The following is a 27,178-nucleotide window of genomic DNA, read 5'->3' as shown; positions in this document are numbered from 1 at the left end:
TAGCGGCTGGTCCAGATCGTGTTCCTGTTGTCGGCGCCTGTTCGACAAAAGAAACGTAAAAAATACCAAAGAAAACAAGGCAGTATCTCAAGAGTTCCCTTGGTTTATATTTGACAGGTTTTTATTCATATTCACTGTGAGAAGAGGAACAGAAACCTACAACTGTTTATTTTTTTGCATATGAACATTTGTAATTATTCACTTTATTCTTTGGTGTGTGTGTGTGTGTGTGTGTGTGTGGACAGGCGTCCCGGTTGGGGGGCCTGGTTTGTCTTGGACACAAGCAAAGTGAGCTTGAAGGTAAAAACCATCCATTCATCCATCTTCTATGAAAATGCCTTGTTAATTGTGCCTTGGTCACTTTCTCATGTCATGGGCCAGATTTACAAAGTCTAGAGAAGGTGCTGAAATCTAGTTTTCACCAAAAGCAACTGATTTACATTATGTTGAAGTGTTATCGTGGACTTATTGAAGTATAAGCTTCACCTTAATGCTGCAGGGTTCAGTGTCAAATATCAAACACTAGAGGGTGCTCTTGGTGTTTCCTTGTTCCCTTGTCTTGTGAAGGCAGTCACTTGTCTTTATTACCAGTGATGCTGCTCACATTTGGAAAAACAAAACAAGAACTGGTCATGTTTATGTTAAGACATTTTAAAAACAAGCAAAGGAGGTGACACATGTTTTTGTTTTATTACGAGGATTAAATCACTCACATAGTGAGACTAGACAGATGTAAATCCAAGAACAACATGTACAACAATTACAAAATTGCTTCCGCTTCAAATGGTTTTCACAACACATGGTATTTGGTACACACGCACCAAAATACCGTAAACCCCACTGCGTTCTTTGAACTTCATGATCATGTTAAGGAACATCTTTGTGAACCAAACATTCTAAAAAAAAACAAAAAACTGATCATTCGAACTTTCATGAACGTAGGATTTACTGTAATCTCCATTTGAGTATATTTTGTTTTACACACATTGTCTTATTTCCGCTTCTTAAAAGTGAACGTTTCCTGCTTTTTATGCTCTTCTATGGTTAATGGAGAAAACCGTGTTTATGAAACAACCGATTGTCTTCTCACGCCATTCTCTGACAATTTATGGAAATAAGTCATCGATTTAATCAGAATGTCATCGGCGGCAAAAATCCAACATGAAAATAATCGTTAGTTTCAGCCCAACTGAGTAAACATAGACACACAAAACATATTTGTTTATGAGTACTGTGTTTGCATTTCTTGTGTTAAGTCATGCTTCACGACGAGGACAGTGTTAGTAAGAGATTAAGGAAAAGAATAAAAATAAAGCTTCTCTAAATGCAGAAGAAAGGCGAGTTTAAATATCTGGTTTAAAAGTGTTTCTGGGTCCAGTCACAGGAGAAATTGACAGTTTCAGAGTGGTTTTCAAACTAAACTAAACAAAAAGATATTGGACTGCAGTTGTGTGAGGGAAGCAGCACAAAGTCCAGGTTCCTCTTGAAGCTCCAAGTGGAATAAAAAATACTGCGATTAGAGCAGAGTCATTTATACCAAAAATTACATTAACCTGATCTTAAAATGCTTTTTAGCTCTTTCATATCTTGAGGGATGATGTGCTGCAGAAATGTCCGCGACCGATCGATAGATGCGTCGACGGCGCTCAGCCCAAGTATCTGATGACCAGGAATATGAAGACGCAGGTCAGCAGCATGCCTCCGATCATGATGAGCTTATCCTGGGTGGCTCGCCTCTCGATCAGTCTCATCACCGTGTTGGACAGCCCTAACATGTTGGCCACGTCCAGCATCTTCTTGTGAGTTCCCTGTGTTGCGGAGTCAAAACACAAAACAGTCACGCGTTAGATGCGATCAAACTCCGCCAATTGATCTGATTACGAAGGACGCGGTGAGGGCCGACGCCCCTCACTGACGCGCCGCTCGCAGTCAGAGGGTTCTCATGACTCGACGGCGGCGCTGTGAGTGCTGATCGGCAGACACGCCCTGATAAGAGGAGGCCTGAAGCAAAAAAACCCAGGAAGACCATCTCCTCCCTGGAAACAAGGACTCACCCTCCAGTGGAGCTCATGCACGCCAACAATGAGACTATTGTGATCAATTTGGGCACAAGACACTGGGTCAGAGGAGGAAGCTTTCGTCCTGTATTGTGTCTTTTTATACTTTTGGCTGGGCCTAAAGTTTTCTTTTCATTATTCTTTTATTTTTAAGTACAAGCACTTTCCCTTGTGACGGCATCATTGTCATGTAAATAGAGCTGAAACTAATTCTTTTTCATATAAGTTGATGAGTTGTTTGGTCCATAAAATGATCTGTGCCTCAATTAATGACGTTCTCAAATGTCTTCATTTGCCCACAAACCAAAATTATTCAGTTGTAATCATTTCTTACATCGAAGGAGCTGGAAAATAAGAGAAACACTCTAAACTGATTAAGGGATTATCAAAATAATCCGTTAATCGTTGCAGCCTTACATGACAACAGTGTGGATCACCACAGGAGTTTCTAAAAGTGTCAAAAAGCACTTTTATTCCACCCCCCCTTTATTTTGACTTTCTTTAAGGTCTTTTGAATAAGTGCATAATGGTTTGAAATACAAAAAAAAACAATAGCCTTTTGTATGTACTTAAGATATGGCTGCCATCTTGAGGTTACATGTCTCTATAGCAGCCAGAAGTGGTGATATTTTTCTTTAAATTCTTTTATTTTGAAGGATTCCATATGACGACAGTGTCATGTGTGTCATTTCAGGAGGAAGTGCGCAGTCTAGCATTTGTAAATATGGAAAAAGGACGTTATTTTGGCATAAATTGAATAAACAACCCATGAATATGTTTGTATAAGTGAGTAATTTCATTAAAATAAAAACGGTTTGGTTTTCGTGGCCTTAGAAAAAGTCTATTATATGCACTTCATGTGTACACGGCACATGATTTTACGGGATTTGCGACTTGCGTTTTTGCATTTCTAAGTGGGAACTTATCACTTAAATGATCGACACATCCTTTCTGGTTGTGTGACGGTCACCCATGACATGTTCAGGAAAGGGAGGAGTGAGCAGAGTCTTTTGTTTGCTGCATTCTGCAGTCTTACCATGAGGTGTCAGTAATTCTCACAAAATCTTACTCACTGGACCTTTAACTGCACTATTTTTGAAAAATAAACTTGAGCAAATCCAAACTTTGGGTCGTGTGAATAGCTCGTTAGGCCTGGAAAAGTAAACACCTACTGTGTATTGTATTTTATTAAATGCAAGCTACTGCTGGGATCTTGTTTTAGCTTCAACATGTTTAAATAACAACAAAACCTTTTTGTTAAGTGCCTCCATTTCATTAGTTTTAAATGAGCAGAACCTGAATTCTCTGCTCATTTTCCGCCTTCCACTTAATGACCAGTTGCACTATTACGCTTCTGCTTCACATTTCTATCTCACAAAAAGAGAACAACATAAACAATACTATATTTGGACATTTTGATTGTGCCATTTTAGGCCCGCTCAGTCTAAAACGTTTTATAGTCTTGAGTGTGAGTGAACCTTGAGTGTGGACCTCTGTTCCCTGAGGCCGTTGAGGATGCTGCTGCCGCTGCCCAGGAGGTCGTCCATGCCTCTGTGAGCGTTGTGTAAATTAGAGTTGAACTGCAGCGTCTCGTCGATGGGGATGGAGGTGTCTGCGTCCTGTTAAACAAAGAACAAACAGCCCGTTTAAGCATTTCATAACATCAACTACAGTTCCGTGTACTTTTCCCCAGTGTGTTTGCACGTGATGTGTGTGACCAACGTTGGTCGTGAAGGTGCGGCTCATTAGCTCCTCCCTCTCTCTGTCCTGGGCCTCTCGAGCGTAGCGTCGGTGCTGGAAGTTTTGCAGAGCGGTGCGCAGGTGCTGAACGTCGTATTTTAGCTGGTCCACTCGTCTAAGGGGAAGGAAAAGGATACAGTGAAACTGTTAAATGACCTCTATAATCATTTCTATACTTCTTTTTGTGCTAAATTTGATGTATTTTAAATTATTTCACAAAACTTACAGGAGCCTCATTGTCCTAGTACGGATATTTTTATCAGTACAATACATAACTGAAGTCCTTTTCAGTGTCAGTGCAGTACAGTAAATATAATGGTACTAGTATGGAAATTATTTTGTAATTAAAGTAATCAAAAAGTAATAACTTATTGAACAGATATGGACCTTATTTAAATTCTGATTCATAAATATTTACATGTGAAAGTATTACATTGATAGAAAACTATGGTGCCTATCATTACAAGCTATAACCTTAATATTACAGTCTAAATACCACACTACTACCACTGTTGTTGCCAAAGTGGGACTTTTGGTTCAAATAAGAAAGAATTACCATAATATTTCATCCTTTTTTCAAAGTTTTACCACACTTTTTTACCTTGTAGTTAATGTAATGTAACGTAAAATGCTACAAATCCTCCATCTGTGTGGTATAAAAACTGGTGAACCTGGTAGAATCCCATGACACTCACTCAGCTACCTGCTGGATGACATCACTCATCCTATCATTGCTCGGGTTGGTGAGAACATTTATTTTCCCCTCGAACCTCACACAGCTGGTGTCAAGTGTTCCTCACAGCCCTCTCTTTCTCTCTCTGCTGAGCTTCACTCAGGCTCCACTGTGCACAGATCAGAGGAGCACTGTGGGATGGGGTGGACTGTGTCCCCTAAGGCCTGTTTACCCAGCTCAGAGATGAATCTTTGCCCAATGCAGCAGGAATGCTGGTGATGACGGGGTTTCTGAGGAAATGTTTTCACAGAGCCGTGTCGCCACAGGGCAGGACCAGCCTGCCTGTCTCATCTCCTACGCCCTCCCTGTGCATTTTATGAGATATGACTCGTCCTGCCAGCTCTGGGGCTTTAGGGTCACCACCATCAATCGACTCAGTCCCAACTCACAATTTGGCGTTCTGACGGCGGTTTGGTGGCTCCTTGCTGGCCAGGATCTCGAGGCGCTCTAAGTGGTTGAAGATCTGGTCGATTCTAGCCTGCAGCTCATTCTCCAACACTGGAGTATTGGGGGGGAGGAAGAGGAAGAAAATGACAATAAATTATATCCAGTTAGGGCTGCAACTGATTATTAACATTCTAAAACCTTAAGTTCCTGACTTCTGAGAGATAGGAACCTTTATATCATTCCATATCAAAACAAACACTTTTTTTCCCCGTGAATTCTGTAAAATATTGTCACAAATGTCATCATTTTATTAACATGATGGATTACCATTACATATTTTAAGCTCATATCGTCTACCGCTACTGTACAGTTGTTTTATTTCCAGAAAGATGGATTTTTCTTACAATTACTTACAATTTGATGAAACACCTGCACGGGATAAATATGAGAGCAAAAAGGTGCAAGAAAAAGATCAGACTGTCTTAAACCTAAGAATTCAACCATAATATATAAGGAAAAGTTTTGTTTTTAATAACTTTCATAGAGAATTATTATAGTCCATATATTTATATAAATACTGTATCAGATATATCCCTACTTGCACCGCTATGTTTCTAGAGAAGACCGAACAATCAAATCAAGCAGAGCATGTGTTTCGCGGAATGACATCCTGTCTCTTATCTGAAGGCCACTGCAGTTCCTGCACTACATTTGTTACAATCTGCAGTCTCACCGTTAGATGCCACTTACTGGACCTTTAACAGACTATTCATTTTAATGCTAAATCACATTTTCTTAGGCTTCCCTTGTGACTCTTGGAGAATGATCTCTTTCAGTGGCTTTTATCGATGGAATCCCCTTTCTTTCTTTAATAAACGTTTGAAGTTAGCGTGCTTCATCCCCACTGACGTTAAAACTCAACATGATGTCATAATTTGGGAAAGGAGAAAGAGGGGCAGTGTTGTCTGCTGCCTGGCTCCCACCATTATCTAGAAGAAGCCCTCCCTGCTTCTGTCACTGCATCCACCCCACTGCTTCCTGTCCTGGCACCAGCCTGGTCTCAAGCTGCTCGAGCAGGCACCAGCCGCGGGACACAATCAAGCAGGGAGACACAGCAGCCCCCCCTACAGTCATTATGTCAGAGTTAGCGAGAGCAACAGGCAGCCATAACAAAGACTGAGCACTGAGCAGAAATTAAGGAGAGTGCAGTGGAAGTGGTCCCATCAACACTCGTAATAAGAAGCTGCACGTGATCATCATGAGCAGCCCATTAATTTACATGTTTGTTTTTCCCCTAACATGATTTCCTTCAATTGAACAAACAACAAAAACTAAAATAAAAAAACTTAGAAGAGGCTGAGATAGAGACAATACAGTACACTACAATAACACCACAACAGATAAGAATAGTACATTAACTTTAACTGATAAGTTGATTAATAACAAATCACAAATTTTACAATATTACATTTTAAAATGTAAATCTTTGCTAGTTTCAAAGTTTCCTATGAGAGGAAACACCACATTTGTCCATTTTGTGTTGACAAAACAGGCAGTTTGAATATGATAATGAAGGGAAGCATTTATAGCAGTCATTCTTCATTTTGACTGCGAAGAGCTGAAATACAGAGATCTGTAATACAAACCCAGCTTCCTTAAAGTAAGATGTTCACTCTGTATCACTTCTACATCAGTCATTTGATTTTAATGACAGAGATATCCACAACCTCAGTCACAGCTGGGTACACAATGCAAGGTTTTGCCTGATTTTACCCACGAGTCACAGTTGAGCAGAGTCTGCACCAGTCATCACTAGTTTGGGACGGTCAGTATGGCTAGTTGGCATATAAATCTGTTAGTGTGTGAGGGGGACAGACCCGACCCAACCTCAGTCGCAGGCAAACATGTTTGAATTTTTGGAGCCCACTCTGGAAAATGTGGGATCCTCAGTCTTTCAGTCATCGTTAAAGAAATAAATAAATCTGCTGAAACCAGTAAGTCTTTTCAAAATCAGTGAGAGTTGTGTAGTGTGTCCCCAGCTTTAGATTGTATATATTTTGCAACTAAATTGCAATGGAATTCTGACTAGTTATATATATTATAGTAATTACACTCGATTCTACATGCTGGATAATATTTTAGATGCACATATCAATAATTCACATTGTGGTTATCTACATTTTAATTAGAACACTTGTATAAAATTGTATATTATTTAATGTCTAATACTTTCATTTTGACAAAGAAGAACTTAGTCATGATGTATGTCATGGGATATCCAGATGTTAAAATAGTCTTAGCTTTGCGGGGGGTGGGTGGTTGCTACTCGCAGTTTCCCATTTAAGCCCTGTTGTGGGTCCCGAGTGGGCTTTTTTGTCATTATTTTGAATGAGGAGAATCAGAAGTGAGCAGCAGCTCTGAGGACTCACAGTGAACCGACTGTCGGTCTGTCTTCTCCAGGTTCCCCATCATGGACTGAATCTCCTGGATGTGCCTTCAATTCACAGCAAACAACATCGCATTAGCGAAGGTAAAGGCAAACATATAACTCGACTTTTCAATGAATATTTGAAGAATTAAGAAACTCGGCGAACAACCACTCATACTGATAACAAAATTAGCCGGTGTGCTGTCACTAGTTAGCTAGCTGCAACAATCTTCTAAGACGTTTTCTAACTCCTGACAAACGCACTCACTTATTTGTCTGATGATAAAGCGTCTCCATTTTCCCTGATGTGACAAAATGCCCCGCTCCCCGTTTCCTTAGTGTCGTTCTTTTTCTATTTACAACACCTCTGTTCTGACAGGTGGTTCAAGCTAGCAGGCTAGCTAACGGTACAGCAGCCAGTGTACACGTCATCAGCTGAAGCTTTGTGTACGGAAGTAGGAAAGCGGAAGATCCGCCACGTCACAGAGAGATTGATGAAAAACGAAGAGCGCTCACTTCGCCTTGAATTTGTAGTCACAGAAAACATCTACTTCAGCTTTTGTAGGGATGTATCTGTTTATATGGCGGTAAATAGTTTAAAAGTACTTTTACTCACCGTAAGTGAGGTTCGAGGGGAAAATTTTATATTGACATTAGTTGGGAAAGTGCAAAACTAAGGCAAAGCAAATAAAGGCACATACTCAACACTCCCAACTGTTTTTTATTTTTATTTTCTACTAGTAAGAAAGAAGAAATTCATACCACGGCTGCACAAAATTGCAGTGACGTTTTATACGTGACACAAACAGACAAACTAGTGACGAGCAAAGCAGTTGTTTTCAGGGTACTGAATCATTAGAACCAGTTAATTAAAAGATTAGTTAACTACTTCCTACATGACTGGAGCACAGACTCACACAGTCACTGAACTGATATACAGATGAAAGAGTTGTTATTCGGCTCACGGTCGCTGGGTTTCAGGAGTGCTGTCACTAAATACACCAGACTCCTCTCGTTAAATATTGAGATTTTAGAGATTTCCTTTTTAAATGTTAAGTATTTTTTAACTGATCTACAGTTTGGCATTGTTCAGTTTAATTCTTGTGTTGGATGTGATGCTCATAACTCTTCCAGTGACGACACTCTCTGACCAATCAGTGGCCAGCAGTCCGTTGACGTCACATGTCAGTATCGCTTGGAACTTTGCCAGAGCAGGTACTAAAAAAAAGTATCAGATAACAGGTACAATCACTAATGGAAAAGCATAAAACAAGTAGAGTCGTGCCAAGCCATGCTAGAACCGTGTAGTGCAAAAGCACCATAGGTAACCTTCAGGTAGCATCAAATCTCAAAAGATGTTGAGTTTGTCTATTGTAGGCTACTTTAAAAAACATGTTAGTAGAAAATGGTGATAAAGCTGAGCCAGGGCCTGATATAATGTTGCAATCATTTACATCAGGACCTCAGAGTGACATCATCCCCAGTAACCACAGATGTCCCCACTTTTACTTAATCCACTGATGGACAGTATATGTCTGTGTCAAGCTCTCAAATCAAATAACCCTGACCCAAATAAAATCAAAAATATTACTTTATAATCCTCAGAGACAAAATGATTGCACCAGCTTTAAAACACTTAAAAATGTAGACAAAATAATATTATATGACATTAAATTTGACAATATAAAGCCTCGGTCTCCATCTAGTTTTTAAGATCTTTATTCTTTCAGATTATATTGAATTAACTACCTGCTTGTTTTAACACATTTTTTTTTCTTGTTTGACAAATAATGAACTCACAGAAAATCAAAGGCAAGGACATGTGATTGAGTGGTGAGTTTATTTGCCATGTGCATTAAAACTACAGTGTACAATAACATGCAAAAAACGCATTATATTCTGGCACTCTCTCAATTTGTCATTAGGGCTGCAACAATTACACGATTAATCAGTTATTAAATGAATTGTCAACTATTATAAGTGATTCATTCGGGTTTTTTTTTATATGTGAATATTGTCTGGTTTCTTTGCTCCACGTAACAAAGAAATCATTAAAACTGAATCATTTCTTTTTAATATAATCACAGTAATCTGATGCTGTAGCCAATATTTCATCACAAGATTGTTTGCTCCTTTGTAATAACTCAATAAAACAAAAGTCAAGCTGGAAGAAGTACATTTTTGGAAATCTGAATGTCTAAAATCACCTTATTTCAGCTTAATCTTTCCACCTGAGATCGTCAATACTTAAACTGAGAGCAGCAGAGATCAATAAATGTTTGCCCTGGTGTCCAACAGAAGGTTAATCTGTCCATGTCCGTAATGGAACAGTCAGCGTTTCACAGATCTAAATCCTGGCCTGGGGATACATTTTCCATTATATTTGATATTCTCTCAAACCTAATAGCTGACAAGTGTAATAGCAGAGATCCTTTCCCCTACTGAAACAAGCTCCGAGAGCATATAGCGTAATCTGTTGACATGTAGACATGTGACAGGAAAGACTCCAACGAAACATGTCCCGGGGGCAGCTCAGCCTGACTCAGTCTAATTAGGCCAGCGCCTTTTTTTTTTTTTAGGTGTCAGAATATTCCTGTCCGTCCATCCAGAAGCTTCCTTCTTGCCCTGAGGTCAGAGACACCAAAAACTAATGATATCAAACTTTTTCACGCTGAGGTGAGATTAGAAGTCGGACGGCAGACGTCTGAGGAAGGAGACGTGTTTGCGCGTCACGGACACGGAGCCCTGTGTGAAAGGGCCGTGATTGGATTTCCCATAACACTGCGTGGAAATTTCACAATGCTTTCTTTGGTGATTTAAGGGGAGGAAAATGGTGCCCGGGGGCGCTGCCTGCCTGGCACCTTCACAAAAACCACATCCCAATCACCTCTCACCAACCTTCCATCAAATGCACGGCTCCCTTTACCGGTGTGGGAGCGGCGAGTCGATGAGGCCTGGAGCGAACGACGCCGAAGCATCGCCTACGCATCCTTTAACCTAATGAGTGCAGTGAGCCGTTACGTGCTCCCGTTTGTGGCTGCATTTGTTTACCTCACCCCGCGATAAGGAGTCAGTCCAGACAGTTTTCCATGACTGCCTGACGGTACTTGAGTTGATGGTTGTATCTTCAGGCTAGACACTTCTCAACAGAGGTCCTTTTCACCCCCACCTCCCCCCACACACATGTCAGAAACCTTGAGATGTGTTCATGCCACTTCTTGCTCTTGCCGTTCACCATTTTCGGTTGTCATAACACAACCCCGGGGCGGCGGTTGGTTGTGCACAGCTTTAACCTGTTGCTCTGTCTCCGAACAGCACATGCTTGCCTCCCCTTGCTCCCTCTCTCTTTCTTTCTTTCACACTCCTAAGGTCGTAGGGTTCTCGCCGTCTGTCCTTTATCTCTCAGCCCTCGGGAGAGGATGAGATGAGCTTACTGGTTTTCCTCCACACCTGAGCACCACAGGCGCAAACTGGAATCCAGACTCCAGGTGTGGAGCCCCGATCACGCCACTCCAACTGACCGGGAGATCACGCGCCGTACCTCAGTCGGGGAACGTGTTTGCGTGACTGACCGGCCGAGGAAGAGGTCACGTTTGTTTCTTGACTAAACTTTGATATTAGATACAAGATTCAAGATTCTTTAGTGTCATTTCACATGGTTTTAGTAAAAAATGCACACGCTGAAGTGAAAAGATGTTCCTCACCAGCTTCTGACACAATTCACAATGTAATAAATTGCAGGAAAAATAAAGTAAGCTAAGAAATAAAACCCTTAAATACAAAGATCCAGGATTGTAAAGTTACATGAAGGGTACGTACTTTAACGTAAGGTTAAAGTATTGCATAAAATTGATAATATGTTGGCAAGAAATAGAACTAAAGCACTCAGATAAAAGTACAACTTTCATTCTTGGGTTTAGCGCTGAAGTGTTAAAATGAAAAAGTAAAATACAGTACCTCAGATTTGTACTGAGGTACAATAATTTACCCTCATTTGACTGGATCACAAAAAGATTTAAAAAGATGTGTGTGTGTGTGTTTGTTTGTTCTATGTGAGGACCCAAAAACTTCGGGTTTAAGTTAAGGGTAAAGGAGGCATTTAGTTGTGAAAGTTAAGGTTAAAGTAAGGGGTTGGGAATACATTATGTCCGAGTGTCCTCAAATGTGTGTGGACGTTTAGATTTAATAGACATCATCAACATTTTGTGACATTCAGGGTTAAGTTAGAATAAGGTGAACGCTCTAAATTTCCAGATTCTTGTTGTTGTCATTGTAATAATAAAAAAAAAAACTAAATACAAGTCTTAAGATTGAAAAATTAACACAATTTAAATTAAGTTAAAACTAAAACAAGGGTTCAAGGAGAACCACGGGCCTCAGTGGAGATGTGGGAGTCAGGACTATTGTGTAAAGTGTGGGATATGGTCATAAAATAATCCTATTTAAAATGGTAATCACTATTTTATTCCATTTTAAACAAAAAACTGTTAAGAAACTAAGAAGTCTCATGGCTTCTTTGGAAGAATTACAAACCACTGATTATCTGTGCAAACTGAATGAAAGTCAATGCAGTTTCCTTAGAGGAATATCAAGGCAAACCTGATGGTTTAGGATTGGGGTTAGGCATTTACAGAGATGGTTAAGGGTAGAATAAGGGGCTATGGAATGTCCTCACAACTGTAGGAAGACAAATATATGTGTGTGTGTGTGTGTGCTGCTTCACGTTCTCCAAACAAAGTTTAGCGCTGGACGAGTCGTGTGGTTCTGTGTGGACAACATGGCTGCAGAGTTCTTGTTCTGCAGGGAGAACACGTACACTCTGTGATTACCCCCCCTTCAATAAAGCTGTTTTTGTTCATCAAGGTAAAATGATATGTTATTGAACCACTTTTACACGACACACTTAATGATGTTTTCCTGGCAATATAATACATCATAACTCTGCGATGATTGCCCAAGACAGACAGACAGAATGAAGAGGCCAATTATGAGGAGCAAAAACCGCCTTGGGTCCAAAGGTTTTGGATGCCAGTCATTTTTTTGGAGACACACTGATGTTCTCACTCCCCCCAGGGGAGATGATCCACTCGTCTTTGAAGCCGTGATGAGACGCTGAATGAAAGCAATTTGAGGGCCTGTCAGGGATGGCAGCAGAAACTCATAAGCTTCCCGTGTCTTGGTGGGTTTTGGTGGAAAAAGTTGGACCAGAAGGGTGAATCTTCCTCAGGTGCACAGGGTAGGATGCTGGCTTGTCAGCCTCTATGCGAAGGGACTGCAACTTTCGATCAAATGACCACAGAAAGACACCAAAATGATCACAAAGTGATGCAAAACAAGTGCAAAATGCTAAAGAGACACAAAATCATCACAGAAAGATGCAAAGTAACCCCAGAGTTAGAGTCGAGGATGTGGATGTGTCTTGCACAGACATACTGTAGTTGTGTGCAGAAGCTCTTTGAAAACCTGCCCACGACTGCAGGCTGTTTGGAATAAGTGATAGCTGCCTTTTTACCACCATTATTTCACATTAAAGCACTTAAAGCTGATGTGATTTTTTTTTTTGATGTGACCTGACTGAGGGAGAGTTTGTGTGTATATGCAGTGGCAGCACAGGTGGGTGGGGACGAGAAGATTTTTTTTTATCTCATCAAACTCTCGTTTTGCGGGTGCTTCTTTATGTTGTCATTCAAACTCCAAACTGTTTGCGTTGTAAAGGGTTAAATGCATGGTTATCTTAAAGAGGGGAAAGTGGATTCTTACAAATAAGTTTAAATTACATTTTAAGTGTTTAAGTTAAAAAAAAACACCCCTTTTTTTAGTTTACTAAGTTTACTATTATATTATGTTATATTATAATAATATATTATATTATTATATATTATGTTATGTTATATTATCTTATAATATGTTATGTTATATTATATTATCTTATACTATGTTATGTTGTGTTATATCATATTATACAATAGTATCGTATAGTACTATACGATACTATACTATATGATGCGATATTTTACTATACTATACTTTACTATATTATGTGATGCTATGCTATGCTATACTTAACTATACTTTACTATACTATACTATACTATACTATACTATATATTACATTATTTTATATTATATTATTTACATGAATTCACTTACCCATGTCTGCACATATGCATTAACCCTTTATACAGTCATCTTGCTTTACTCGCACAGTGTTGCAGTTGCCTCCGTTTGTCTTGATATCAAACAAATCACTTCTTGTGTGCAGCATGATAATGATCTCATGCAGTCAGCTCAGTCGACGTTGTTTGAACTGTATCTGACAATTGTTTGAATGCAACGGGCTTTTGTTTATACTTGAAAGTTACACGCTGCAGCTTTAAAGTAGTATTCGTTTCCATTAAGATTCCATGTAACCATTAATGAGCTCTAACCTGTCGCCCCACCGCTGCTGAAGGGCTGTTTCTTCTGACCTCACAGAGTCTGTGCAGCTGTCAGACACGCACACACACACACAGACACACACACACACACCTGTGACCCCCGCCCATCTGAGGATGAGAGATGCCGTCCGTCTCTGTGGTGTGATGACGGCTCCTCCAGCGTGTAAACACAAACAGCCGCATGGCACGGAGCTCAGTGCTGGGTTTCCCCTGCCTGACGGCTTCTTACCACAGTCATGCACAAACCCTCTCTGACCCTTGTCTCCTGATTAACTTTCAGCGTGTCACTGAGCATCTGTGTGTGTGTGTGTGTGTGTGTGGTTCATGAAGCTCAAAGGATTAGTGAATGTCATGATCTGTTAATGAAAGGGAAAGAATAAAGTAAGGTAACAGAATATTAAGGCTGGCACGATGCAACTTTAGATATAGTCAATTTACACCTTCTAAACTAGATGTCTCAAACTTGTGGCCTAATTTGATATCAAGTTATAATGATTTATTTCTGTATGTTATGAATACGTTTTTTTTTTATAATCCATACATTGTGTAAACACCTTTATTTAGAAATTTGGCACAATTGCAATATCATGGTGGATTGTCATATGATTTTAAATTCATATTTCCCACCTCTGTACTGAACAGTTGCTTTTTTCCCTGTGGTTGTAATTCTTACAGTTCTCCAAATGTGTAAAAAAATATGGTAACACTTTAGATTAGGGAACACATATTCACCAGTAACTAGGTGCTTACTAACATGCATATAAGTAGCATACCATACCTTTATTAGTGATTATTAAGCACGTATTAACACCTTAATCAGGAAAAATCTTAATTCATGTTGTAATAGAGGTAAAATAAGATTATGTAGAATAAGGTGTTAATACATTTCATCAGCACATCCCTACAAAATATCATAAAAAAATATAGACTGTCTTCAGGTTTGCTGCCTGAGGCCAACCTGGAAGTAACAATATATTAAAATAGTGAAAGAGCATTTGAATGAAAGTCATTACATACTTCTCACTGGATTTACAGCATCAGTAAATATTATTATGTTTATGGGCAGTTAATCGTCTCAATTGCTTGTTTCAGGTCTTCTTCAGTAGAGTGTGATGTCTTTTATGTGAGTTTTGGTCCCATTTAGAGGACATCAGACTATAACTGAGTGGACACCAGTGTAGTTGACCACTAGTATTGTCTAGTAACAGCCTGGTTGGTGAATTTCCAGTTGCAAATGGTGAATGTCAAGGCTTCATAACAGGAATTCATTTTGAAACCTTTTTATATTCATTGTATATAAAAAGTGGCCTCAAACTCAAAATGACCACCGTGCCAGTGCACTTCTAGACTGGTCGATCAAGTGAAAAAAGTCTGACAGTTTGGGAAAAATTTACATTTTATTAATTAGAAATTAAAATATCTTAATAATCCAGTATGATGTAGCAATAAAAACCCTTTGCACACCATAACAGATAGTTCACAACAAAAAACCCAACCATTTATGATGCAAAATGAATCTCTAAATAACAAAAACAGACAATAAGAATTGAAACATTAAATCAAAATAGCATGTAGACAATTACCATTAAAACACAGGATAAGCTTACATGTTGAATGTATTAACGTGATAAATGTAACCCTAATGCGTTATTATGACGATAGAAATGTAGGGCTGCAGGACATCAACTGCATGTGGCCTGTGGGCCGCGAGTTTGAGACCACAAACCACAAACTGTATATTGTACAGTCTTTTTTTGTACAGATATTGTACAGATTATTAGTGTAAAACTACAGTGACTGTGCCGATTCAATGAGTACAAGCACTTAAAGTGATGAAGCTCAAACAGGCAGCAGTGTCGTGTCCTGGTGTAAAGCTGGACATAACACAAATAATCACGGACGGTGACATTCCAGACTTATTTTTCAGAAATGTTGCTGCTTGAAAGAACACACAGCTCTGCCCTTTATCTGTGTTTTTCTCCCTCGCGTGTTGTTGACCTGGGAAAGTTTTGCTTCGGTTGTAATGGAGGTCAGTCTGTGTGTGTGTGTGTGTGAGGGAAAAGGCAGAGGAGGACCATACATTTACCAGGGGGAGTCAGTTATGCACCGCTATCGGCTGGTGCTGCAGGTGTTTCTGCGGAGCTGCATGGGAACAACCTTCCCCAAAGAGGTTCCCATTCAGAGGAGGAGGAGGAGGAGGTGGGGGGTGGGCAGTGGACTGGTCATGGTGAGGGGGACATTTGCAGTGCGTTTAAGATGGAGCGAGAGATAAGGTGACTTATTTAGCACCAATGGCTCCTATCATGCTGTGCAAGGAACCTATTGTTTTCCTTTAGATTATTATTGCTATTTTTCCGTGGGCATTTTTCAAGGGTTTAACATGCATAAAAACCCTGGGAACTTTGTGTGGAGAAAAATGCCATATTGGCATAGGGCTCCTTACATTTAAACACTAAACGTGCACTAGAACACAATTAGAATGTGTCACTAGTTTGTTCAGAATCAGCCGTTTATCATGTGTGACGCATCGTCTTACGTGATTTTCGTATTCCTGTAGCAGCCTCCGCATTAAATCCACTTGATACTCAGCTTTGACTTTTCTATTTCATGACAATCCCCATAGTTTTTTTGTTTTTCAAAAACGTCACTTCAGCGGAAGCTCGGCTTCACTGGGAGTCAGTAGAGCAGTGGGCGGGGCGCGGTCGCTGGGCTTCTGCACGATGATTGGAGGAACTTTCTGAAAGGTGGAGCCAGTTTTTGATCGACAGCTTTGCAGAAGCCATAGATCATTTTAATTTGTACATATACACTGTAAATAAAAACACTATTATAGCATTTCAGTTCGACATAATATCTGGTTTCCTTGTTGTAGCTTATGTATAAATAAGGGCCTGTTTCAGAGACTAGCAACCGCCACTGCTCTATAGCACCCCCAAAATTAAGTTGCACCAATTTTCACGAGGCTTGGTGGGGACACGTTATAGTCTGAGACGAACAAAAAGTCTATCGGGACCATGACCTCAACTCAACAGGAAGTCAGCCATTTTGAATTTGACGTCCATCATGTCCATTTGCATGCTACGTAAATAAACAAACTTGTCTCAGTGGCTTTATTTTGTGTTATTTATTTCATCCTCAGCTCCAAGTACCACCACAGTACAAGCACCACAGTCTGACAACCATGTCAGCAGACAATGAATGGACTAAATATGTTGTCACTCTGCGTAGCAGCTCCCTGTTTTACTGTAATCCCCTTCTTTTCTGTGTCCTCAGGTGCGAATCCATCATTTCAACCCTGCTGCCTGCTCAATTGACCATCACACATGTATACACCGTGTCATCAGCCACAGCGAGGGGCTCCTCAGCCACGTCCCCGTCGTCCACCCGAGCCTCTGAGCCTCGGCCCCCCATAGAGGTATGCACTCAGGCTCGTCATAGCTTTAGGCAGTGCATGTTCTTGTTGTGGGTTGAGCAACTGCATTAGTCATTCCACATTCCAGATTTCTACCCCGTGCCGTATTCACAACTCAGTCGCTCTCTTTTTTTAAACGTCTTTTCCCTCATCAAATCCATCGCTCCACATCGTCCTCATCATTTAATGTTCTGTGTGTGTGTGTGTGTGTGTGTGTGATGTCACTGTGTGGGGATTAGAGCCAGCACTGATGCTATCAAAGCAGCGTCTCTTCAGAGGCGGAAGTCTCTCGCGCCGTGTTAGGTGTTTGACCCGAGGCACTGCAGGTTCTGATTACAGGACGAGGCTGCGCTTTGTGTCCTTGAGCAAAGTGTCCGCCAGGCCGTCCGCGCTTCAGTGAACGTCTGCCGTCTTTACACAAATGAGTGATGTATAAACCCGAAAGTTATGTATGTTGCCATGATATTATCTTTCAGCTAAGCAACACAAATATAATACATATCTGGAAAAAAAAAGTGGCTCCAGCAGCCGCAGTGTCTGATTTCATCAACTTCATCTGTCAGAATCTGTCAGGTGGTGCTCAGGCACCTGCCCTTTTGACCTTTGACCAGAGTGGAGACACTTTAAGTTTAAAAGATGTTTTATGTGGGAAGTGCTGTCAAATTATATATATTTTTACACAATTATTCACATTTTACTATGTTTAAAGTTGTATTATTTGAAATTCACAAGTCAATATTAACAATGTAAATGAACTTAGTAAATCTTGATAGTGAGTCAAATAAATGCAAAGAAAGTTACTTTATGAATTGCCTTTTAGATTTAAATTTCGTCATTATTTAAAGTCTACTTTAATTCCACAAAAGTTATGATTCAATCGTATCAATAAGTGTGATTTTCTTTTCCTCCTTGAACCAGAACTGAATGAAACATTTGTTGAGACAATAACCCATGAGTCAAAAATAGAAATTGTGTTTTTCTTGGCTTTGCTTACTCGGTGTTTACTGAGCTATTACTGTAATTATATTAAATTAGAGCCCCTGAAAACAGGACACATATGAGCCATAATATTTAGTGAATTCAAATGAAATATGACTTTATTGCAGAAAAACACTGATAAACACAACTTTGGCAGCTGCTGCTTTTCGCTGCTTCTGTAGAAATGGTAAAACTAAAAATGGATATTTGAGTATTATCTTATCAGAAAATGACTTTGGTAGACATTGATGTCACTTTTTATAATATTACTTAAGTAAAAGTCTTAAGGAAAGTATATGGCAAGTATCAAAAGACATTTTCTGATATAAAATACTCTTAAGTACTTAGGTTTGAGAAGTAAAAGTATGAAATAAAAGTGAGGAGTAAGGATTGAGCAGTGGTAGCTCAGTGGTAGAATCACATCATGCACAGATACCAACTCTTCTTCTTCTTCTCCTGAATTGATTTGTTCTTAACAAGTAACAACAATACTCATGGGAAATGTAGTGGAGTGAAAATACACAATTTATTTAGTAGACTACAAGAAATAAGTACAGATACGTGAATTTTGTTCATTTTCTGGCATTTTTAAAATAAGGCTTAGGTGTTAAAGGGTTAAAATTACCAGAAAAATTAGTCAAAAATAGGTACATTTTTCACCCCCCCAAACCCCTATGACTCAGTGGTACAGCCCTGCCCGTCAGAGTCACCTTTACCTGAACCAGACCAGCGCAGACACAGGAGATAGAGTTACCACCAGCATCACGCTGCTTTATCTATGTCATCCAGTGTCCAAGGGTGACAGAGGAAAAACTCCAGCGTGCAGACCGCCGCCTGTGGCTCCCACCCGCACAGGGAGAAAAAAAAATAACAATAACACTCACTACAAACACACACTCGCACATCACTCCCACTGAAGTGACCACAGGTGTGCTCACACACACATATGCAAAACCCTTTTCTGCCCTCACCTGTCTCTTGTCAGGCCTGTTTCAAACACATACACAGACACAGGATCTGGCATATTGCGCCCCTGCTCCCATCCACCCCCCACCCCCCCCACACACACACACTCTCTGCTCAAAGCAGCCACCCTCGGGGCCTGTGCGTGCGAATACGGCTGTGGACTCGGCAGCCCCCCCACCCATCACTGCACCCCCTTCCACTCAGGGCAGTGAGGGAAATGAAGGCTTTAGGAGTTTCATTATAAAACAACAGCAGCAGCAGCCGCAGAAGCAACAGCAGCAGGGGATGGGACTCCCGGAGCCACAGACTCATCCCTCCTCATCCCTCCATCCTCATCTTTTTCCCCTTTATGTCCTTCAGTATCTTAATATCCACCCTGCTGCCTTCGACACACTGCCCCTGTCTGTGTTTTTCAATTGCAGCAGTCACGGTGAATAAAGTTAAATATTGATCCACATTATTATAATATGCCGGGTTAATATGGTGAGTCAGTAGTCTCACTGTACTGAACTTATTTGACCCGGGTTATCAGATGGCTGACGCACGAGGGGGTTTCTCATTGGAACACAGGATATGTGCAAAAGCTTCGATTTTTGCTAACACATGTCTCCAAAATGTCAACAATTTGTGAGCAAAAAACCCCCCCAAAACCCCGGCCCTGTTTCCAGCTTTGTCTCAGTATTTTTCAGTCTTATCCAGTGGGCTTTAAATGTTTTATTTCACTGTAAACATGAGAAAGACATTCTGTGATTCTTCTGTGGTACAATGTTCCCCTAAGTTAAGTTAATTTAATTCCTTTATTATGGTGCAGTGAACATACATTTTTTTTAAAAACATCACTGATTACTGATAAAAATCTGATTAACATTCTGCAATTATAAGTCACCAGCACTTTCTTCAACACTACTATTCATATTTAGTAGTAGTAAATGTAACTCATTTTCTTTCTTTTGCAAATATTACCAAGACATTGGTAAAACCAAACCAAAAAAACACTGATTCTGCTGAATTAGGAGTTAGTCAGTTTAGGAAATTTGGTGTTGTTCACATTGTTTCTCCCATTTTCAAATGAACCCAGTGACACTTGACTCATCCCCTCTTTCCCCCTGAAACTGAGGATCGCCCCCAAGACACACACTGCACATCCACGAGAGACTCCCAATGCACTAATTAAACTCTTGATTTTACACTCTGATGTTCTAATAAGGAATAATAATGGGTAATCAAAGTAATTAGGGAGCAACATCAAAAGCACCAGAGCACGCACACACACACACACACTATAAACATAAATACCTTGTACAATAGCCCTCTCTGTGTGTGCTGCAGCTTCACTGATGCCTTGCAAATGAGCGGAGGGTCATGATTCACGGGTAAACTGCTCTCATCGTCGTCATACGAGGGGGGGCGGGGGTAGAGGGTTTGATGTTTACTTTCTAGTGATGAATCTGGGGTCAGATGCTCAAGTGAGGCAGCATTCCTCTGAGTCATCATCGTCATTATGATTGTCATCGTGGGCCGCCGCGCTGGCCAGAGGCACAACACCTGTACGCGGCGGTTGAGGCCGACGCAGCGAGACCACAGGCCTTTCAGATGAAAAGGAGGGCAGGGCAGTGTGAGGCGGGAAGTGGTGCAGGCAGGTGTACAGGCACCCGACACTCCACACCCCCCCCATTGCGTGTGAAGTGTGTGTGTGGGCATGTGTGTGTGAGACACAACAAACACAAGAGCTCTGATAGAATGTGCGACCATTTATTCGTCTTACTTGTTTTAAATAAGAATTTACTGCAACAAGATGAAGGAAACAAATTTACCCTTTTTTTTTAATTTGATATACATATGTATATGTATATATGAAAAAACAAATGCAAATGAAAGAACATGTATCTACAGAGAGAGAGAGAGCAACTGCATAGCTCATAAATCTTAATGGTATTTGCCAAAAGATTGAGTGAGGTAGAAAATTACGATTCCACATTGTCACACGCCTGGAGCCCTGACATGAGTTATAGTCGTATCGTATATATTTATACAGTTCAGACTAATCACTCAAACTCAAAACATAAACTGGCCAATAAAGATGAACCTTCTGGGTCTGGTACGTGCGTTCCACGTGGATGTGGATGTAGTAAAGAATGGGATTCTGTTTCGCTGATTAGCAATTTTGGGGGAAAATGAGGAGCGTGATTGGCCCGGTTCAAAAGGCCCAGGGAACAAAGATGGGGCTTAAATTAGACCACATTTGAAGCTTCAATCAGGCCCTTTTTAAACTTGAAAGTGCACGACTCTATAAACAGCAGGTCAGAAATAGAGTAGTGCTGCTATGTTTACAAATTAAAATGTTTCCCTCATGATCTCCCCAGGAAGTTCCCTTTGTTCTCTTGAGCACACATTAGATTTCCATAGACATTTCCATAAGCGCAACTGAAACCCAGCTTGTTTCTATAACACAATAACCCGGGTGATGCATGTGGCCACGGCGTCAATTAATGGCATTGACCCGCCCTTCAAAGCTTCCAGTGGTTGTAGGCTATTTATACATACATTTAAAACATCCACGATTAACTATACACTTTTGTTTTCCATATGTAGCGAGAGCAACATAAGTGCTTGTTTGGTTCTCCACAGCAGGACAGACAGGTCCATTCCTCTGAGGCCGCGTTAGCCTCGGTGGCAACATCGTGATTAATAAGGAGGGTAAAGTACAAAGCAGCAGCACGACGGACACAATGGCTGATACAATAAATAGTCGGATAAAAGAAGAGGGTAATTACAATGCAATAAAAGTCAGTGTCGGGGCTTGCACTGCTGGTGGCACCCAGTCCGGTCCAGTACCTGTGTTTTTAAGAGCTCGTTTCCCCCGTCAGTCTCAGGGATCTCAGTGCATCCAGTGAGAGCAAAGCACAACGGCTTTGAAAATCTCCTCATCTACTGTAAGCGGCTGCATATCAAATCGGTGGCGGTTAGCGGGAGAAACGGGAAATATTTGAAACGTTAAAAAGTGGATATTCCGCTCATGCAAATCAGAGCTGAGACGTGAGCGGTGTGTTGTGTGACAGGAGGCTGCACTTTCAGTCCTGCTGATACGCCACGTCACGCCCCCTACATCTCGTGCTTTGCTCACGCGGTCTTGCAGGTGTACACCTCCTCTTCCCTCACGCACGTCTGACACTCCACGTGACAGCACCAGCGCACCTGGCAGTGGCAGGACATGCTGGTGAGACGCATGGCCGTGTTGTAGCCCCGCCCACAGCACAGACTCTGACACGTGGTGTCCTTTGCACACGAGCGGCCGCCCGTGCCCGCCGAGTAGCGCGAGGGCCTGCAGAAGCTGGGGGAGTCTTCCAGGTAGACTAGGTCTGTAGTTCGGAGGCTCTGGCTGTGACGGTGAGGCCCCGCGAGCTCCGTCTCCCCCGTGGCTGCGTTGGTGACGCTCAGCACCCGCATTGCAGTGTCGTGGCGGTACTTGAGCAGCCGCCCCGTGTCGTGGAAAGGCGGCAGCTGCTTCCAGCAAGTCCGTACGGCGCAGGAGCCGGAGACGCCATGACACTTGCAGGTTGTTTTCAGCCCGCTCTTCACCGCCTGACATGAGAGGAGGAGGAGGAGGAGGAGGAGGGGGGAAGCAAAAAGAGAGATGTCAGTTTCTCCAGTGTGATTCATTACCTGGCCTCTTATCTGGGAGGTCTATCTGGACAGAGTTTCCTGCAGGGTTGGGAAGAAGGTGAGGAGGAGTGGAGGTCTGCACCTCGGTGAGCCTTTAGCTCACCTCAGTCAAAAATTTTGACATAATGGATTGAGAGGGGGGCTGTTCAGGATGCTATATTTCATTTACTTCACATTTCTCACTTGGACAGCTCGTGCAATTTTTCCTCAATGTGTTGAAACTAGCTCTGTCTGCTTCTCTCTTTCCTAAAGCCTGAGGCAGAGGTGACAGACTCCACCCTGTTTTTCTGAGCATGCCTGCTCAAGGAAAACACTGATAAGAATTTCTGCACAAGAAAGTGCCAAGAAAAGAAACAAAAAAAAAAAGGTTTGTGACGATGACCGCCGCTGATGTAGGTTAATAGTTCACTGAGCTTGGTGGTCAGTGATGGGAGCGTGATGATCAGTCAGGCTGCTGTCTAAGTGGAGGCCAGAGACAGGTCATACACCGAGAGAGAGAGAGAGAGAGAGAGAGAGCGCCAGAGGGAACTTTCTGGGTTGAAAAGTTCTGCTGAGTTCCTCCCTTTACAGGTATGAACGCCTCAGGGGCTTCAGAGCAACCATTGAGCGCTAAGTTGGTGAAAAGTGGGGAAAACATTTAACGCAGTGAAGATGAGATAAGATAGTCGCTTCTTCCCCTTTTGTGTTTCTCGTTTTTTTGTTTCCACTCTGCCTCTAACTTGGTCAAATAACCTGGTTAAATAGTCGTGGTAATGTGTTGAATGGGCATTCGCTCCTGGGTCAAATAACTCAACAAGTGCACGCAGGTTATTTATCGGCTTTGGCTCCGATCGGCATCGGTGGGAACGCGAGACTTAAGTGAAAATGCTTCACATAGCTGTTTAAACCTTGAGAAAGCACTCAGAATGATTTCATTTTATCGTGTAAAGAGGGACCAGAGTGAAGAGAAGCAAAATAGTGACCACTTTAACATTATCACTGAGGGATTTGGAGTTGGTTTTGTTTCTTTTTAACACTGACAATGGTTGAAAGGCCCTATCAAACGGAAAAATAATTTTCTGTGCACAATCTCTTTTGTTCTTAAGATTTTTCCTTAAACATCGCCTCGTTTTAAAGAAATATCTTCATACTCACTAAAGCCTGTATGTGGCTTTGTAACGCCGCCACAGACATACAACACAAACAGAGAAGAAGACAAGGACAAACCACAAACTGAATAAAATACGAAACAAAACTGGTTCTCGTGTGTACGGGGCCCTTCGTGGCTTCACCCACTAATTTCACTGTGAAGAGGCTTTACAGTCGATGCGAGTCGTAGGAGCAGGGACCCCGGGGCCTCCTGCTGCCTCGCAGTGGTGGTTATGAACATTAAGTGGATTTATGAAAGGCACAGTGATCCAGTAAGAGGGAAAAAATGCCTGCTCGTATATTAAAAAAGAGGCCACGGTTATAATCGTTCTCTCCGACATGAGGCCTTTAATTTTCTGCGGGCCCCGCGCAGCAAGCTTTATCATGCCTGAGAACACCTGGCTCCAAAGATCCCACAGCCGCCTTGTCTCCCTGCGTCTGTATTATCCACCAAGGCCAATGACAGCAGCACATAAGGGGGGGGGCGTTTGTTTGTCTGGCTGGCTCTGAGAGAACTTGTGCAGGTGAGGATTACAATTCTGTACACTCTGATGATGCAGGAGTGTGTCAGGGGTATAATTGTCGTGTGAAATTGCAGCCCAGCTAATTGAGCTAATTGTGGCTCAGGTATATAGGTGCTGTTTTTGATGGTCCTGGGTGGTAACATCATCATAAAATCGAGAGTGGAGGAGAAGGAGAAGGCACTCCACTCACCCGAATTCCCGCATTGATGTTGTGGATGTCGACCTGAGCCCTCATGTCCTTGCTGACCCTCTTCTGGCCGAGGAACTTCTTCAGAAACTTGGTGCTGTATTTCAGGTTGTCGCCGCAGACCCCCCACTGCCACGCTTCCCGGTGCTGGATGCCGGGGGAATCGTCGCATGTGCACCGCTCCATGCGGCCCGAGCTGCACGCTTTGGCCAGGGCGTGCGTCAGTGCTGCGGAGGACACTGCCAGTAAGAAGGCAGTCTCTTTGAATGCTGTGGAAAAAAAATGGAAACGTAAGAAAAAACAGACAGCAGATACTGAAATTAGTCTGGAGCCATTAAAAGATTCACAAACGTGTGTTAAAGCTGCAGGGATTCATTCAAAGGTTGTCTCTTGTGCCACTGAATAAACACTCAAGTTTACAGTGTGCTCACTGTGTCGTCACGGTTGAAAACAATGTCAGCGTTACACCGCAGGTTTTCATAATTCCTTCCTCTGTCTGACCTTCCCTTTTGGATTCTCGCTGTGCTGGTTTTTTTTTTTTACTCTCCTTCACTCAGAGCTGTCACCAGTGTATATTTTGATCCAATTAATTAGTATTTTGACTAGGAAGGATTTTCCCAGATGAAAGCGGGTAATCACACCACCCTTTTCCTCTGGGAATGGGCGCTTTCCCGAGATAAATATAACCACAGGGCTTGAGAGCGCTGCACCGCAACACATTTCTCAGCTTTCTACTCCCTCATTACCTCCGTGCTGACCTGTTCATGCTCACCCACATGCTGATATCACATGCATAAATCCTGGAAGATCCCTAAAGCATTTTCTGTGCACAGTCGCCCTGTGGGAGGTTTGAGCTATATGGTAATTTAGTCTATGGACACATTGATTCCTTTTTTTTCTTTCTTTCTTCATAGTTTAGCAAATCAATAGTTGCATCAGACCATGCAAGCAAGAGTAGACAACGTATGGAAAAACCTTTCAGGGGTTGGCACAACTCCAAAGACTTACATCCCAAGTATTGAATAAAAATTCAAAAGAGTAAGCTGTCATTTCACAAATGCTTTGGTGTTGCAGTAGAAGTAGGAAAATGGTTTAAATAAGGTGCACAGCAGTGATTTTATGACAAACCCTTGAGACAAAGGTATTTTTTTATTTCATATAAGACAACAATAACTACTACCAACAAATAAAAGTAATGTTTTTTTTTAAAAAAATGTCTTTTTGAGATATTAGTCAACTGACAGAACAAATTGTGTGCAATCTACTGTAGGTGAGTGATGGAGATGTATGTAAAGGTGCACCTGTCTCACTCAAAAAAAGACATAAAACAGGCTGTAATCCACAATAATCCACACGTGTCCACTAATGACAGACACATTGACTCACCTCTCTTCAGGAGGCTTCCCCGTCCATCCATGCTGCAGTTCCAGCGCTCATTCCTGAACTGATAGCGACACTCCAGGAGGCTGAGGCGCACCGACTCCCGCAACGTCTCTGCCAAACCAGGCTCCCTGCGGCAAAGCCTCTTCTGCCGCCTGGTCAGACTCATCTGCTCGCACTGCTTCAGGTGAGCCTTTCCTGTCGGGGCTTCATTGGAAAAGGGAGCAGGTAATAGCACCAGGGGTTCCCGACCTGTCAGCCTTGGAGAGGAAAGAAGGGAACACGTTAGACGCGAGGTCTCCACTGTGACTGATGAAATAGTCTCAGTTGCACATGTTTTTATGATTTTATTTTGTGCGTCGCAGCCAATTTGTTGTTTGACGCTCTTTGCGCATGGATTCCTGAAAAGAAAACAACTCTCAAAAACATTTGGTAGCTCATGTTGTCTAATAATTTCACAGTTAATCTGTCTTAATTTGGTTAAAATACGCCCCAGGTTAAGATTATTGGTGTTTATGGTTAATTGCAACAATTTCGCATAAGAATTTGCAAAACTGTGGATAGTGCTTATATTATGTGCGCAAAAAAACGCGTGCATAAATTGCAATGATGACATTATTTTTTTTTCGGGGAGTTCCGACGAGCAAAGGCAAACATGAACATGTGGTGCGTAGAAATAACAACAACAACAATAATAGTAATAAAGAAAACACAACAATGTCTGACCCAAAATAAGCTGCAGAGTGCGAGAGGAGGATGCAGAGCGCAATGAGACGCAGTAAGCAGGCGGTCCGTGGGAGCCTGGAGCGCATGGTGCCGGGTTGGCGCTGCTCTTCATCTCGCTGATTCTTCAACGGAGGAAATCTGTGCCGTCTGCTCGGCGCAACTCTTTAAAAGTGGCTCCCACGCGCACACGAACTTTCAATCCGGTGCGCCTGGCCCAGCGGTCCGCGGGGAGGCAGCGCGCTTTTGTGTGGGGGCGCGCGCATGGGGGAGGCACAGTTTATTACCGCACCCTCATTGGACTCTCTCGATATTGCCGTATGTTACGTCCCACTGTTAACGCCACCCAGGTGGATGGAGCTGCAGGGCGACTGCGTTCACCTGCTGCCATTATAGAAAACTACCCAAATTATGGGTGAACATTTACGCACAGGA

At 41.9% G+C, this 27,178-nt stretch overlaps 2 protein-coding genes across 2 annotated transcripts; both read right to left on the bottom strand.

The window, feature by feature from the left end:
- Window positions 1–671: 671 nt before the first annotated feature.
- Window positions 672–7,786, bottom strand: gosr2 (golgi SNAP receptor complex member 2). The gene is made up of 6 exons (XM_044050642.1): window positions 7,614–7,786; window positions 7,347–7,411; window positions 4,920–5,028; window positions 3,780–3,912; window positions 3,536–3,676; window positions 672–1,808 (listed from the first exon to the last, which is right to left on the bottom strand). The coding sequence occupies exons 1-6, from the start codon at window positions 7,640–7,642 to the stop codon at window positions 1,647–1,649; spliced, it is 639 nt and encodes a 212-aa protein (XP_043906577.1). The 5' UTR covers window positions 7,643–7,786; the 3' UTR covers window positions 672–1,646.
- Window positions 7,787–20,876: 13,090 nt separating this feature from the next.
- wnt9b (wingless-type MMTV integration site family, member 9B) lies at window positions 20,877–26,968 on the bottom strand. The gene is made up of 4 exons (XM_044050072.1): window positions 26,747–26,968; window positions 26,027–26,280; window positions 24,644–24,909; window positions 20,877–22,720 (listed from the first exon to the last, which is right to left on the bottom strand). The coding sequence occupies exons 1-4, from the start codon at window positions 26,830–26,832 to the stop codon at window positions 22,259–22,261; spliced, it is 1,068 nt and encodes a 355-aa protein (XP_043906007.1). The 5' UTR covers window positions 26,833–26,968; the 3' UTR covers window positions 20,877–22,258.
- Between the last annotated feature and the right edge of the window lie 210 nt (window positions 26,969–27,178).

Source organism: Solea senegalensis, linkage group LG19 (genome assembly GCF_019176455.1).
Source record: "Solea senegalensis isolate Sse05_10M linkage group LG19, IFAPA_SoseM_1, whole genome shotgun sequence".
Lineage (NCBI taxonomy): Eukaryota > Metazoa > Chordata > Actinopteri > Pleuronectiformes > Soleidae > Solea > Solea senegalensis.
The sequence above is the reverse complement of the archived record's forward strand: the minus strand, read 5'-3'. Positions and strand labels throughout refer to the sequence as shown.

Bases quoted from the DNA above. Each gene is read 5' to 3' on its own strand.
- gosr2 (XM_044050642.1), bottom strand. From the start codon at position 7,642: ATGGAGACGCTTTATCATCAGACAAATAA. The intron at 5,029-7,346 runs GTGAGTCCTCAG...CCAATACTCCAG, and splicing joins AGACCGACAGTCGGTTCACT to TGTTGGAGAATGAGCTGCAG. The intron at 1,809-3,535 runs GTTCACTCACAC...TCCGCAACACAG, and splicing joins AACAGAGGTCCACACTCAAG to GGAACTCACAAGAAGATGCT.
- wnt9b (XM_044050072.1), bottom strand. From the start codon at position 26,832: ATGCGCTCCAGGCTCCCACGGACCGCCTGCTTACTGCGTCTCATTGCG. The intron at 24,910-26,026 runs GTGAGTCAATGT...TTTTTTCCACAG, and splicing joins GGGAAGCCTCCTGAAGAGAG to CATTCAAAGAGACTGCCTTC. The intron at 22,721-24,643 runs GTGAGTGGAGTG...CTCTCATGTCAG, and splicing joins ACATCAATGCGGGAATTCGG to GCGGTGAAGAGCGGGCTGAA.